Source organism: Micropterus salmoides, unplaced genomic scaffold (assembly GCF_014851395.1).
Source record: "Micropterus salmoides isolate LMB-PRFRI ecotype aquatic unplaced genomic scaffold, ASM1485139v1 Ms_hic_scaffold_12, whole genome shotgun sequence".
Classification (NCBI taxonomy): Eukaryota; Metazoa; Chordata; class Actinopteri; order Centrarchiformes; family Centrarchidae; genus Micropterus; species Micropterus salmoides.
In genome coordinates, this window is record NW_024040263.1 from 24147585 (window position 1) to 24163344 (window position 15760).

The 15760-nt window shown below is 43.2% G+C and overlaps 2 protein-coding genes across 3 annotated transcripts; both read right to left on the reverse strand.

The window, feature by feature from the left end:
- Nucleotides 1–726: 726 nt before the first annotated feature.
- On the reverse strand, nucleotides 727–12899 carry LOC119899495 (transportin-2). 2 transcript variants are annotated; one of them, XR_005443865.1, is made up of 25 exons: nucleotides 12691–12899; nucleotides 11958–12057; nucleotides 11624–11699; nucleotides 11341–11490; nucleotides 10994–11100; nucleotides 10762–10895; nucleotides 10546–10627; nucleotides 9787–9909; nucleotides 8764–8882; nucleotides 8578–8638; nucleotides 8300–8471; nucleotides 7961–8113; nucleotides 7323–7548; nucleotides 7056–7227; nucleotides 6772–6966; nucleotides 6490–6648; nucleotides 5880–5967; nucleotides 5662–5760; nucleotides 5462–5557; nucleotides 5203–5278; nucleotides 4478–4577; nucleotides 4271–4345; nucleotides 2555–2684; nucleotides 1241–2449; nucleotides 727–745 (listed from the first exon to the last, which is right to left on the reverse strand). XR_005443865.1 is itself a non-coding variant. In XM_038714065.1 (24 exons), the coding sequence occupies exons 2-23, from the start codon at nucleotides 12054–12056 to the stop codon at nucleotides 2577–2579; spliced, it is 2670 nt and encodes an 889-aa protein (XP_038569993.1). In that variant the 5' UTR covers nucleotide 12057; nucleotides 12691–12899; the 3' UTR covers nucleotides 790–2449; nucleotides 2555–2576. The 2 variants fall into 2 exon arrangements, 1 of the variants encoding a protein (XP_038569993.1); XM_038714065.1 differs by lacking the exon at nucleotides 727–745 and having other exon boundaries at nucleotides 790–2449.
- Nucleotides 12900–13610: 711 nt separating this feature from the next.
- rln3b (relaxin 3b) lies at nucleotides 13611–14720 on the reverse strand. The gene is made up of 2 exons (XM_038714113.1): nucleotides 14153–14720; nucleotides 13611–14059 (listed from the first exon to the last, which is right to left on the reverse strand). Exons 1-2 carry the CDS (start codon nucleotides 14325–14327, stop codon nucleotides 13779–13781), a joined length of 456 nt encoding a protein of 151 aa, XP_038570041.1. The 5' UTR covers nucleotides 14328–14720; the 3' UTR covers nucleotides 13611–13778.
- Between the last annotated feature and the right edge of the window lie 1040 nt (nucleotides 14721–15760).

Genomic DNA, 15760 nt, shown 5'->3' on the forward strand with positions numbered 1-15760 from the left:
CATTCTCGTACACGCTTTGAAGAGACTGTGTGGAAATAGAACTAGACTGGGTTTCAGATTGTCTTGTATTTAAAGTGATTAAGGATTGATTTGTTAAGCTCAGTGGTCACAGTCTAGGTCAAATCAAGTGCCATCATCTGTTTGTTTCAAAATGTCTGCACGCTGGAAAACACTAGCAGAATACCAATGAAAAAATATAGATCCCTGTGATCAATTTTGCTGGCAAAATCCACGATTAATCTTAAAAGCCCTTCGGTGCCTGTACTTTTACATCATCATGATGCACATAGTGAATATTGAACTAGCAGCTTGTTGTCTACTTGTTGTCGGTTTTTAAATTTCAGTGGCTATTGCTCTTTGGCGGTGTCCTAGCTGTTATGTTTGTTTGTTTTAAGTATACTTCACAACCTCTCGTTGTGAACTGAGGTGGTGTGTTGGTGTGTAAAGGGCAATCATATTATGCTGAAATACGTCAAAACATACACCGCTGCGCGCCCACACACACACACACACACACACACACACACACAGTGAAAACACAAACACAGAGCATGCACACAAAGTAGGCTGGGGCAGACTACACACACTTCCAAACAAAAATGAATTTGCACCCTACTGTGCACACATCATTTAAACTAACTATCCAAAACATGCTCATAGGCAAAACAGGTACTCATGCATGCCTACTCATGCAGGATCTCACACTCATGCAGTATGTCACACACACATACACACACACACACACCTCATCAATATGGTAAAGTTAGTCATTGTAAAGGTGCGGATTAGTCCCAGTTTCACAAAGTTGTTTTATTTGCCATTTAGTATTGGGATATTTTTGCCAGTCAAAGACACTTAATTACTTAATTTCACAGTGCAACACAGTATGACAAACAATGACATTAGGGTCAAGACATATCATATGGGTGAGGTTAAAAAAAAAAAAAAAAAAGTCCATACAAAAAAGGTAAAATAAAAAGTGCAAAAACAACTTAACAGTCACTGAAAATAGCATTAATTCAAATATTTTTTGCGTTAATTGTGCGAATTTAAGTCCACTATAGAAACAAAAATTATCAGTAGCAGCAAAACAAACAAAAAATGGACCATTTTTAAAACATTATAAAGATCACAATGACATTGCCAATCACTGTTTTACTTAAGATATCAATATGGCATCAAATGGATATCAGTACGAATGTAGACATAAACATATACACACTCACTCTTGCGCGCGCACACACACACACACACACACACACACACACACACACACACACACAGAAACACAGAAACACAAACACTTGGTCACAGTTAACAGGTGCCAAGGACATTGCGGTGGGAGTCAAGTTTTAGCTCGGTACCATATCAAAAACAATACATGTTTCACACACTGTTAACACAAAATGCCGAAGTAAGGATTTACAAACTGCACATGCACGCACGCACACAAGACACACACACTAACACACAAAACCTCAAAGAGACAACTAAGGATGTGATTTGTTATCTACGATTCCCTCCCCTCTGCTGAGAAAGGAAATGTTAGCCCTAATCCTCCATTCCTACAGAAATGCTATCTTTGAAGCCACAAGGAAAGACACTTGCTCTTTTTTCATTTGCACACTCTTTTGATCAGGTAGAATATGTGACAGGAACATGGCTGACAGATGGATAGTTCTGTGAAGCAGCACTCTGGTCAAAATGAAGGTAGGAAACATAGATGCGGAGAGCGAGACTATCTTACAGTTAAGTAGAATTCGGTGACTACAGATGAAGTAATTCATAGTGAATCCTAATCCCTTGGAAAAGAAAGATATCACCCAGAAAATTAAGAGAGTTTAGACACCTGCCTGTCTGTCCCTAACTACTCGTAGTAGGTCTCAAAAAGTCTAAATAATAGTGCCACCCACAGCCAGTCCTATGTACTGCATGTGCAAGTGTATTTGTGTGAGTCTGTGTATGTTGGTCTGTCTGTCAGTCAAGCTATCAGTTACTCTTAAGTTTAAGAATCCCATTAAAATCTCAACTGTCCCGGTCTTCCCAGCCAATAACAGACCGTTCTGTTGCTCTTTTTCCCTGCCTTGTTACGGACTTCCCTCCCTTCCCTCCTTTCCCTGAACTTTCTCTGTGCTGGTCTGTTTCCCTGCCTCCCTCTTTCCCAACTTGTCTATCCCTCCATCTCTCCTCCATGTCCATCTCTCTGTCCCTCTCTATCTGTCCCTACCAGTTAGTTTTTCTGTGTCGGGTCCCTGCCTAGTTAATCTAGAGGTGTCCCTCGGTCCCTCCCTCCCACCCGCCCACCCTCCCTCTATGGACAAACACATAGGGCGTGGGGGCCGTCCGTTAGGGGGAGCGGCCAATAGCGTCCCTCTCCCTCCCCCCAGATCTGGGCAGTGCAATACACAGATGGATGAGTTTCCCATTCACCCTCCTCCTGCAGGCTCACCTAGGAGGATGGATAAAAGGGAGAGTGGACACAAAGAAGTTACCTCCAGTGTAAACATTTACATCCCTTTGATTTGAGTTTAAAAAATGATAGGTGTGGGATTACCTCTTGGGTGGCTGTAGAGAATCTAAACGCCATAGCAGGCTGCCAGTCTCTCTTTCAGCAGGGGGGGGAACTGCTCTGAGAACTGCTGCCAGTTCTCCTCCCCAACCTGCTCCTTAAAACCGTGCAGGATCTGTGAGAGAGAGCAGAAGATGGGGTGGTGGGGATTATTTCAGGCTCATCCTAAAAGTTCCTAAGCAGTTGAGCTACACACTTTTACAGCTACGGCCAGAAGTTGATAATTTCTTCTACACTATGTGATCCTTTATCGGCTCCTTTATCAAGACCAGACAATATTGAAATATCACTCATGTTATGTTAACCCTCTCACTTGCCATTTATTAAAATCAGAGTATTGATTAGTGCAGCTTTAATAAATTAGAGTTTAATGAAATTGCAATAAACTAAATAACACCCAGAAAATCTGTGGCCCGGTAGTATTATTCCAGGAGTTCTGGTCAGTTTCTGGGTGGACTTATATAGAAGCTACCTTGTGTACCTTTCTTCAACCTTACATGGCCCTGGGCCACGTGACATCTTAATCCTGCCACGGACTGCTTAAGTCTGTTTTAAGGAACGCAGAGTTAATCTGACATGCATCATTCTTATATTTTTTTCCAAATGTACCCACTGTTTAATTAAAAGCATTTTGTGGCCTTAAAAAATGTCGTTTTACAATTCTCATGGTGTCAAGGAGCAGCAAAACAGGACTAGCTGCTCCAACCAGGCCTCACCACAAAGCATCAAGAGGAAAATAAGTGTACACTTTCCCTAGTTAAAAGGTGGAGTAAGCGATTCTAATACAATGCACAGCTTTTTGTCAAATTTAGCGAATATCTCCTTCCGGTCCACTAGCTGTCTGTTTTGTGTATGCGCTGGGAAAACTATCCAATCTGGCTCTATAAATGGGGAATAAAGTGGCTCAGACTGAGACTATTCCAGCCATGATTTATGTGTCAGGTAACACTAAATGACTTGTCCACAGACATTCAGCTTACTCTCTATTTTGCCAAGAGATGCTGTTGTTGTGATGTTAGCTGTAACAGCCAGAGAGTTGTGAGTATCGCTGTCTGGAGCTGGAGTGCTGGCTAAGGGACAGTTTCATCCTGTCTGCATGTTAGCCTCTCAGCAACTGTAGCGAAAGTTTGCTAACCCACAACTTAGCCAACATTAGTTACAGCACTTGCTGCACTTGTCGTTGTTCGCTCTATATGGTGGTATTTTTCATGGAATTCGATTTTCCAGGATCGTATACCCCACTTTTATGTAAATAAAGTGCTGTAAACTTGGTGAAAGTCACGTTCTAATCCTAAAGAAATAGTGTAATGATAGTGCTACAGACCTTGCTTGGATTCACTCTGCTGTCAAATGTTTAAACAGGAATATTACAGAATTTCTCTGTAGATACATGCATCATAAGCTCCTGAGGCGGAGTGTGTTTACTTAATATTTCTGCAGAACAAGAGCAGTGTCAGTGTTGCTGAGTTTCATAGCAGAAAACTGAGATAAACTCTGCTTCGCCTGAGGTCTCTACACCTCACAGTGACTCACACACCAAGGAGAGAGGAGAAGGAAGAGTGTGATCCTTTCAAGGTAAATTAATATCAGGCTTAAGATGGAACTGGTTTTGAAAACAAGAATTTGCTCCTTAATATGACCGGGACTTTGTTTCTACCCCCGATCAACAGACTACTGCGTGTCACCCAGGGTGCCTCTCACCTTGTAGAACATGTCTCTCAAATCGTCTTTAGGATTCACCCAGGAGGCCACTGCATCACAGAAGAAGATGAAATCCTGAACAAACACAGAGGAAGAGGTGAGATGGTTCGAAAAGTAAATAGTCTCAACATTAAGCACTAAAGCATCTGTGGGTTTACAGCTACACAGAAAGCTATAACTTAACGTCGACAGTGTACAATAACTCACCTGCACCACACCTCCTGGGTTCACACCAATCATCATGCAAATCCCACGGAAAGCAGAGTCTTTCTCTTCGTTGTCTCTGATGTTCCGCAGAGACGTACACCTGCAGCATGCAATTGTTAACCAATTAGCAGCTGTTAAACTTGATCCTATCCCTACTAAGATTCAACTCTTCAACGTATCTTATCTATGACATAACATTTTTGAGATGTACAAAATATTGAAAAGCTAATTAAATGGTCGCAGCCAAACATTATTCACTATCTTACTGTGTGGGAGGACATTTGTCTTTTTTCTAAGCTGGAGAAAGCCCACAAATGTCAGGGTTGTGATTCTCACTGCTTGCTGATTCCAAACATTTCACAAGTGTATTTAGAGAATGTCAATACTGCAGCCATTGTAATGCTGTTATTGTGCTCTGCAGCTATGTGATCACATACGAAGAAACAAGGAGGAAAAAATTAGAAACATCAGAACGGGAATGAACAGGAGCTGCCTGATAGGGAACAAATGCCACAAATGTTTCTTGCAAGTATGGATAAGCTAACATAATGATGTGCATCAGAAAGAGAGAGAAGAAGAGAGATCATGTGGAAAGACCAAAGAGGATGAGAGGGAGAGTGCACACGTGTCTGCTGCATGTGTGCGATCCATGGTAACTCACAATGCAGACTGTTGTCATAGCGTGGGAAATTAAAGACACAAAAAGAGATTGAACAGTCCCTCACCAAGGTCGGATAAACTGTGGTAGCATGGCAGCAACTTCCTGAGGACACACATAGCCCAGTCGACCGATGGTAATTGCTGGAGGAGAAGAGAGAGGAGTCGGGAAGTCTGCTGTTAGAGCAGTGTACGTACAGTATCCCGTGTAAACCATTAAATGCCTGTTGACTATAATCTGCTTTTTTTCTGATTTCCTGTCAGTCCTAACATGTAACTATAAAGTCAGTCTACTTCCCTTTAAAAAATATCAGTGTATTCATATACCAGTGTTCTCCAGCAGGGTCTTGGGGGTGTTGGGTCGATTAATAATCTCAACCAGCTGGTTCAGAACCATAGCGATGTACGGCTGCATCTCCACTCCTGATAGAGTGGTAAATTAAAGTGAGACGCGCACGTCAGTACATTGCATTTCATATTCAACCACACAAGTGCTTAACAATAAAAATAGATTTGCTGCAACTCACCCATCTGCATACAGATCTCTCCGATGGCCCAGGTAGCATTGTTGCAGACGGAGATGAACTCTGGGTTCAGATTTGTCCCGAGGATTGGCATGAATTCAGCTGCAGCACACACACAAACACACAAGAAGAAAAATGTTACATCACATTAGACATACAAAAAGGAGGAGGATGGCAACATTATATGTGTCAATTATGTGAAGAGTGAATGAGATAATCACCAATACACGGTTTGACATGAGGGAAGCAGGCCTTGGTCAAGTCACCAAGCAGAGCAAATGAACTCTGTCTTACTTCAGGCATCGTATCCTGGGACAAAAGAGGCAGAGAGACAAAGAGAAATGTAAACACACACCGTTGATAGACCTAAAGAATAGTCCAATGGCACAAGTGACAGCTCGCTATGGGTGTTATTTTTGTTCCATTACAGCAAAAAGTTATGAAATGATCGGCTCACTAAAAGCACAGAATATAAAGTTATTTTTTTCCAATGAGAGCAAGCAGTAAAATCTCTGTAAGGGCACCTGTGGCTGCTTCACAAAACGGACAGATAACAGTCAGTTGAACACATTTAATGAGAGGCAGCACTAGGAAATGTTCTGTTTGCATTAGCAGTAACAAATACAACGCTTATTTGACTGTAGGAGGGCTTTAGCCGCACAGGGAGGCTTCTACCGATGAGAGCGAGGCTTGACATTGTGTGCAGGTAATTTGAATCCAGCACACAAATCTCTTATATAGAGAGGTAATAACAGAATGTAAACACACTGACTGACACACACACACACACACACACACACACACACACACACACACACAGTCTCTCCTCACCTGCATGCACTGGAAAAGCAGAGTCATGATGTTACTGCGGGCCACAAGTGTGTCCACGTGGCCTCCCAGTCCCTCAGCCAAGCCGCTTAACAGATCCAGAGCCACAATCATGAAGTCCTTGTCGGGTGCTTCGTACTGGTCAGGCTGCTGACTGTACATCTGAGACACACAGCAGAGATGGTGGAGAGAAAAAGTCAGAAGTGGAACCATGGGATTTATATAAAGCAGCAAACACATAAATTGTTTCTGCAAAGCTCATGTGACTGTATGTGTGTGGCTCACCATGGCCTGAGCCAGTGTCTTCTGGACCAGGGTGACACAGCGCTGGTAGACAGGCTCACAGTAGGGGAGGAAGCCACTCTGCAGCGCCGTGGCTACAGATGACAGACACTCGAGCAGAGGGAAGAGATCTTTGTCTTCATCCTTCAGCTCGTTCCACTTGGCTATCAGCGGAGGCATCAGCTTCTGGATGTACTCCTAGAAACACAAGTGTGTGATTTTGGACTGTAATTTATTTGATATCAATATGGTACACACACACAAAACATTTAGCATGTTGTCCTCACAGGCTGGTTGAGATGGTGTCCCACAGAGTCCGCCAGTGTTCCTATAGCATCGTAGAGGATGAGCAGGTTCTTGTGCTGATACTTCCCAAAAGCAAAAACCAGCGTATCCAGGATGAAGCTCAGGTAAGGAACCAGCTCTGTGCACGCCTCCTCCTCCAGGGTGGCAAACGCGCTGTAGGATAGACAAGATGGGTTCGAAGGGGCTATGAGCGAATGCAAGAAAAAACACGGAGAGACATGAACATGTGGAAAAACTAAACAGCGTACCTGCATGCTGCTTCCTGTACCCTCTTATTGCCATCGAGGATGCGTTTGAGCAGCTCGGTCATGAGGGGTTTGAGGTGAGCGTCAGGGGGCTGGCTGACCACCCAGTGGGCGTAGCGGCTGAGGGTCCAGCAAGCAATGGAGCGGACCAGGGCCTTCTTGTCACACAAACACTGGATGAGGTGGGGGATGAGCTCAGGCAAGTAAGGCACCATGCCTTGCATACAGCCTGGATGGACATTTTGGGAAATGCGCTTATTCACTCTCTGGCCAAGAATTCACTATCATTCTCACATCTGTACATATAATTTAAAGCTACCTCCAACAGTTGGTTAGCTTAGCTTAGCAAAAAAACTGGAAACATCGGGAAGAAGCTAGCCTGGCCCTATCCAAAGCAAAGCAACCACCTACCAGCGCCTCTAAAGCTTCTTGTTCATCAATCTTGTGAAAATGAGAAAAGTTCTGTTCTTCAGCTCAAGTAATAAAAATATCTAGATAAATTCAAGGTATTGAAAACTTGAAGTTTGCAAATCACCTTATTGTCCAAGAAATGAGTTCTCTTCTAATGTTGACATATTTAGGGTCAGTGAAAAACTATACTCATTTGACTGTTTCAGTAGAAAGTCTTTGCTTGGTCTCACCCTCTGCGATAGCCCCCAGCACTAGGATGCCAGACTCCTTGATGACCCAGTCAGGGTGGAAAAGCAGGCCTTTGAGCAGGGGCAGGAGATGGGGGAGCAACTCCTCACGAAACACGTTGGCAAGAACATCCAAAGCTGCGGCCGAACATTTCCCTGGAGGGGGACACCACCTTCAGCATTAGACAGCTTTGAAACTGTAATAACGTTGTGTTAAGGTTTAAAATAAGCTAAACCAAACTGTAAACAAGAGATGTTGATAAAGTCTGACGAATGCACTTTAAGAGAACTACCACGCAGTCACCAGAGAAGATTACTGCAAGTAGCATGTCTGTAACTCACGTAGATTCCAGTCAGAGAGAGTATCATCGTCGTCGTCCTCATCTTCATCGATGTCTTCCCCCTCTTCGCCCTCCCCTCCTTCGTGCTGCAGAGTGACGGTGCGGGACTTGTGGAAGCGAGGCTTGATGTCTTGCTCACTGTCTGGAACTGCCTCATCCTCTTCAACGTCTCCCTGGAGGACAGCGGAGAGAACGGTGAATGCAGAACAGACACATGGTGAAAAGGGAGGAGACCAGAAAGGAAGTCAGAGTGTGTGTATGGTGGGCGGGGGGGTCCACCTTTAGAAGTATAATGTCAATCTCAGAGTATTTCATCCCATTCACCAGGATAGGAATCAGTCTGAAAAAAATAGACAGACAACCACATTACCATTCAGATGAAATTCATACTTGCACTGCAACACTGGATTTTCCTTGTCATCATCTTAACCCTGTCCAACAACCTGTTGGCATGTGAGCACTTACTGGACCAGATGTCCAGACAGGGCCTCTTTACAGATGGGCTGTTCAGCCAGCGTCAGCCAGAACTCGCAGGCCTCCAGAGCCACGTTTTCATCTGGGTCCTGGGTCCGCTGCAGCATGTACTGGTGACAACAAGAGGTGATGATGATGATGATAATAATGAGGGGGAGGAGACGTCGGGGGAAGGTAGGGATGCACCAAATGTTCGGCCACCGAAATTAATCGGCCGAAAACAGCAAAAAAGCACTTTTGGTGTTCGGCCTAATATGTCAAAAGACCGAATAAATTTTACCAAACTATAACTGACATGTCGGCAGCGTGAAAGCATTTAAAAATATCTGAGAAAGACGCAACACCGTACGCAGACACTGTTCTGCTGAATTGTAGGCAATTAGGCTAGCCGGACCTAAATTTGGAGTGCACATGTATTCAAGCCTTCATGGTAAATCCACTGAAACGGACCAGTGCGAGCTGACAGGCAGGTTAGCAACTTTATCCTGTCATTTTCTCTCTTTACAAAGACAAGTGTTGCAGTATGAGAGTCCTACCTGAAGAGAGGCTATGAAGTCTTCATATTACGAGATACGAGAACCACATACAACATTATTTATCAAATTGGGTCGGACTTGATGAATGTAGCGCAACAATACGACAACGTCCGGTTTTCAAAATAAGGTGTCTATACAGTATGGAAATAAGATTCATTGGATTATATTCACAGAAAGTATAAAACATATTACATGTGTACATTAAAAGTAAATGGACACATGTAATTTACTTTACCAGACCCTCTTGGGCCTCAGATCCACCCCCCCATAGTCTCTCCACATCCTGTGGGAAACACTCAGTAAAAATCACATTTTGACAATTTAATTTATGCAATGGTAAAAAAAAAAGGGCAAAATACTTTTTTCCCATTATATTCGGTTTCGGCCAAGAATTTTCCTTTCGGTGCATCCCTAGCGGAAGGGAAAGCCACGTGTTCTCTGTTTAAACTGGTGCGTTGAGATCAAGTCCCACCCTCACCTGGATGATGCTGTGCATGTGCGGGATGAGGCGATCAATGCGGACTTCCAGCAGCATGACCAGAGCCCTGCAGACGTTCTTCCGCACTTCGCTGTCCTCGTCACCGGCCAGTGCAAAGAGACTCTGGATACGAAAGAGACAAGGAGAGAAAGGGGATGAGTGGCAGAGGGAGAAGGGAAGGATGGGCAGGGTCTACACCCAACAACCATGAGACAAGTTTATCAGGTCCATACAAACTAACTTCACTGCTAATCTAACTTTAACTCTATGCAGACTCTATTGGATAAAATGTGTTCATCTGGTGAACATCAAACTAACTTCAGCCTAGTGTTGTACATGCAATGTACGCAATGAGGAGTTTTTTTCTCACACATCAGTACCTTATTCTCCCGAATTATTTTGCCATAAAAACTGCCTACGTAGGACATAGTAGCATTTCCACAACATTTTCAATGTTTGAATCAAAGCAGTTAATTTGCAAGCAACGGCACACTCCATATGTTACATACATAACTGACTCTAAATATTTTTTTCTTTTTCGTAACAGTGCTGTCATGGATAAAGTCAGATGAAGTCAGTCAAAGGGAACAAGAACAAGAGACTATGAGTAAAATCGCAGTAAAAGCTTTAACAGATAAGATGCGTTGTTACATATTCCTTCTCTGAAAGGGGAGTCATAAGTAAAATGAGATGGAGGTACATGTGAGAAAGGGATGTATGAAAACAATGGGAATTAAAACATAACCGTGTAGTGCTCACCTCAATGAAGGTGTCAATGTTATCCATTAGAGCCTGAGCTCGCCCAATGATGAACTGGTTCACACACGCTATAGCATGGGACCTGAGAGAAACACAAACAAAGTGGGATCTATAATGATGATTCTAACAGGTAGAGACGAAGTGGAAAGGCCGAGGAAGAGAGCCAAAAGCGCCAGTAGTAGGAGTCAGAAACCAAAACATTGGTGTTTCACTGACCTGATCTTTGGGCTGCAGTGCTTGAAAAACTGCAGGAATTTGGGGATCATGATGTTGAGAGGTCTGTTCAGAGCATCGCTATCCAACAACTCTGATGAATCCTCGCAGATCTTCTGCAACGCTCCAAAAGAACCCTGGAAGGCATGGAAAAATCATACAGAAAAAAATGTTGAAGCCAAATTATAACACCACATTACAAAGCTTTTTGTGTGCGCAGGCAGGTGAGACTGACCTCGCAGGTGTTATAGTCCTCCGAGTTGAGCAGATTACAGAGCTGAGGCAGCAGTTCCGGCCACGTCTGCAGTTCTCCTTTAGAGGCAATGGTCGTGATCAGGATGCCTTTATGATAGATAAAGTAACACAAAGATAAATCAGGCTTTAAAATTCAGGAGTAACTAATAACTTAACTCGTCATCATATTCAATCATTCACTTCTCGAATGACTGCTCGCTCCCACACAGCTGCATTACCTGCAAAAATTCAACCACCTACATAGCAGTCTGACTCACACTGGCTAGGAAATGCAGCAAACACTAACTTTCTCTTACTCCATCTTCTCTTTCTCGCTCAAACACCCACCGATCGTAGCTCTGATTAGCGGTGAAGGGTCTCCGATGTTGTTGAGGCATTCTCGTTTGATGAAGTCCGCCACGTTGGGAGGGAAGTTCTGGTAGTGAGCCTTAACATTGTTCTTCAGTATCAGACCGCTGAGAGAGCGAGTGGGCTCATCTTGAGAGAGCAGAGAGGCATAGTTTAAAGACATTTTAAAAATGGAAAAGAGGAGGTGAGATACAAAAATATTTACAGGGACAAGCCAAGTAAGGTTAGTAAATGACTTATTTTTTGACGTGCACATACATACCCTCAGATTTGAGGCTTGTGAGGACAAAGATGAGATAGTTGTTGAAATCTGGAAACTGGTTAAGTTGCTCCAGTTTCTGCAGGCTCTGTTAAGGAGTCCAACCATCCACACAAACACATAGCAAAAGCTCTCACACACCATGTGTTTAACACGTGAGCTGTATGGCTTAATATACAGTCACAATAAACACACACCAGTTCACTTGATGCAAGCTATGCATGACAAAATACACCGAGTCAGTTTTCACTGTCACCCACTTTCACTACCAAGCTCTCATTAGGGAAGCAAATTCTCACACTTCTCACACTTCTCTCTCTCACACACGTAAGGATACTTCTTGCACAGCTCTCTGTGTTGCTGTGTCTGGGGACTGGGAGTCCTTGAGTAGCTGAAGCACTTGCTGCAGGCCCTGTTCATCTGGCTGCCACTCCATCCTACAGGACACAAACACACATATTACCAGTTTATGAAGCATGTACTACATGCACAGCCCCCATCGTACGTTAGTATACAAATCACGTAAAAGTAACGTAAGCTACGCTGTAACGATAAGAGATGAGCGTTAACAGTTAACCTCACATGTGACTACATGTCTTGTCACTATGTGTCGACAACGTAGCAAAACACTGCTGTGAACGTGTTAATGTTTATGAACATTTTCTGTTTCTGGCTACATGAAACCTCAAAGTACCACTAACGTTACGCAGTCGGCCTTTAGTAAGTAACAGATGCACGAACAAGCAGCCACGCTAACTATTATCAATCGCGATCTAACCAGTCCTTTCTACATTAGTAAGGCCCTGACGGCGTAAATGTCTTGTTCATTCAGATAGCAAGCTAGCTTAGCGTCGCTGTGATACTCGGAACGTAACTTAACGTTACAAGATTCAACAGCTGCTAAACGTTTTCTTACGTTAACTCCAAGGATGCCACATTGCTCTGTTAAGGCAGTGTTTGTAATCAAAGCAACAAATACGGCGCAAACAGAGCGCATTAATACTCAAAACACTGCTAACCAGTAGCATTGCTAGCTAGCATCATCTTGAAAGTACCGCGAAAGGTTTTACCTGGTCACTCCGAGGTGGTGGATCTATATCTATATATTATTCTCAGTAGTGTAGTTACACTCTAACAACTAACGTTAACATTAAATAAAATGTGTCCGCGATCTGTGTGGCTAATACCAACTTCTGATCTCAGTGGATCTGTGTGGTTGCTGTGCTAGCTGTTATGTGACAGAGTTTGCATGCCTTGCAATCAAGCCGGGTGATCGGATTGATCGTGGTCGGCTTCCGTAACGGACACTGTCGAGCAAGGTAACAGTGTGGAGAGCTACAGCCACTGAGTTTACTGTTTGACAGTGAGCACACAGCATGCATCAGTATTTGCATATGTCTTTAAATTGCGTCACATACTAATAATCTGTGAACAGACATGTTGTAGGCATCGTTTTTGTGTGTGTTGTGTTTCATGCCTGACCACCAGATGGTGTCAGCTTCAAATCCCTAGAGCACTGTATAATTGATCTGTATGAAGTGATACAGGGCGTGGACACGAAATCATGAACACCAGTGCAAACTACCACTGTGAAGCTATATATTTTTTAAGATAATGTGTCTTAACATCACTATGATAATTCATATCTGATCGGAGGATGAGCCAATTCCCATGAACACGCTGAAATAAACAGCCAAAGTCCAATAATATGCTTCAGAGAGGCAGTAGTCTATGTTGCAGGTCTTCTGTACTGGATTCCAGTGATTTGTAAATAAGTTCATACATGGCATCTAACGTCACAGAAAGCTGCTAGGATTCAGTAAATATCAGGCCAAATATCATTCACAGTCCCACCACTTCCTTTCATTTCGAAATCCTTGTCAAAACTGTATAGCTATTGCTGAAACAAGCCTTATGAAAAGTGGAAGTGTCCTAACAGCATGGAATATCATTTTAGTAGCTCTTTTGTAAAAGGAACAGAGACTTTCATACCAACTACACAAAGCTTTATTAAACATATATATCAATCTGTGATAATCACAGAAAACACATTTTGAGTACAGAGTCACATTTCTGTATCAATATCAACACATGGCTGGTAAGTGGGATGGGGAGAAATTAAGGAATCACAAGTACAAGTGTATTTATTAAACAAGGTTCAGCAGAGAGAGCTGATTTCACTCTTGCTACAGCCCCACTTGCAGCAAGCGTTGGACAGTCCAACCACTACATCCCGTCCTTTCCTATCTGCACTCCGTAGAGCCTCCAGCACCTCCTCTGAGATTGGCGAGCGAGCTGAGCGGCTGAATCCAGCAGCCACAGATGCCACATTTGGTGTTTGTTCTCTCCATGCTTGGGATTCTGCAGGATCCTGCTCACTGGCAAGTTGAGGGATGGGATTTGTGTTCCACAGGTCAAAGGCCTCTTCTCCAATAAGAGCTGATAAAAAAAGCAAAGGTAAATCTCTAGGAAAACATCATAAAAAACAAAACTTGAATCCACAGTCTCACACACACGCACACACACTCTTACCTGAGTCTCCTACGCTTCTCCGCCAGCGAGAACCACCACAGGTAAAGATGACAGCTCGTATGAACTCTCTTCCACACAGTTTCACCCCATAGAAAGAGGGATGGCCATCATTGGGCCGCACCCTGCCCACCAACGCCACCAACAAGCCCAGGGTCAAGAGTGCTGCCTTCCACATGTTGTGAGGGAAAAGATGTCGTAGGTGTCTCAAAGGCTGGAAATTGCTTGAGGTGTCTGTGGTTTGTGCTTCATTCTGGACAGACCCCACCTTATATAGGCCTCAGCATCTCGGAGAAGCACCTCAACTCACCTCCACTCTTTGTCATGCCCAGAGATAAGACCAGAGACCTTTAGGGGCAACAATGCACATAGAGAAAAAGGAAAGTTGTGATTAAGTAGCGAATGATGCCAGAGGTGATGTCAACAGAGCTCTTGGCTATCTAATCACCTGTGACCTTTTGTTGGCCTTTCTGTCCCATACATCAGTTGAGCTGTGCTTTGTGTCACTAGCACAATCTCCATCTCACTGTCTACTCTGTCATGCATTGGATGGAGATCACTATCCATGCACCCCAAGGACAACGAGTGCTATACGTTGGTGTTCACTACAAGTGACACACACACACACACACACACACACACACACACACACTACAGAGAGTTTTCAGAGGCCAACTAGTGATTCTGTGATACTACAATGTTATCTGGCCCTAAAAAGAATATACACACTGGCAAATTTCCTGAGCACAACAAAATGTTCTAAATTAACTGACTACATTTTACATGTTACAGGTAAACACAGCCCAGCCATAATAAAGGGTCACCACAGACAGACCTGGCTACCAGAGTAGGAGCGACTCTGCTCCCAGTGCGACTGAGGACAGGTAGAGACAGAGCAGCACTTTCTCACCTCATGTCCTAAATATAAAACTTTACAGGAAAAGCACTCCCTAAACATTTCCCAAAAATATCCAGAATTCTAATTTAAATCAGACAGACAGAAACTTCCCTACTTACTGGGAGAAATGCCCAAATGCCAACTCAATGGAGCAAAATGTATCTTCTCATGCCACAAACTGAGGACAACCAGTGGAAAGTCAGACAACACTTGTAAATAAATTAAATAATTGTTGCTGTTTGTGTAACTTACTGTAATATTATCATATTATTGTTAATTTTATTGTTTGTTATTTTAATAATTGCTCCTTGGAGAAATGCTACTGCTTGCCCAAAAGCAAAACATATTTTCAATGTAAGATGTGTTTTGTTTGCTTTTTTAAAATCTCTTTCTTTTATTTATTTCGATTCATTTAGCCAAGAGACTTACAATTACTATATATGTCAGAGAACCAGGGTTAAGTGTCTTGATCAGGGACAAATTGGTGGATATGTTGCAGTGTGAAACGAACCCTGGTCTCCCACTACAAAGGTACGTGTGTTATCCACTGTCCCATCGCCACCCCAATATTAACGATTTATATCAGCCGGGTCAGTGATAAGAGGCGGTGAATGACGTCCCATCATTTTCTACCTTTCTGCTTGAGCTATCACGAAAGTAACACTAGAAGTGGTCGTTTGACGTTAGACTCTCATGAAAGTGACAGACAGGCA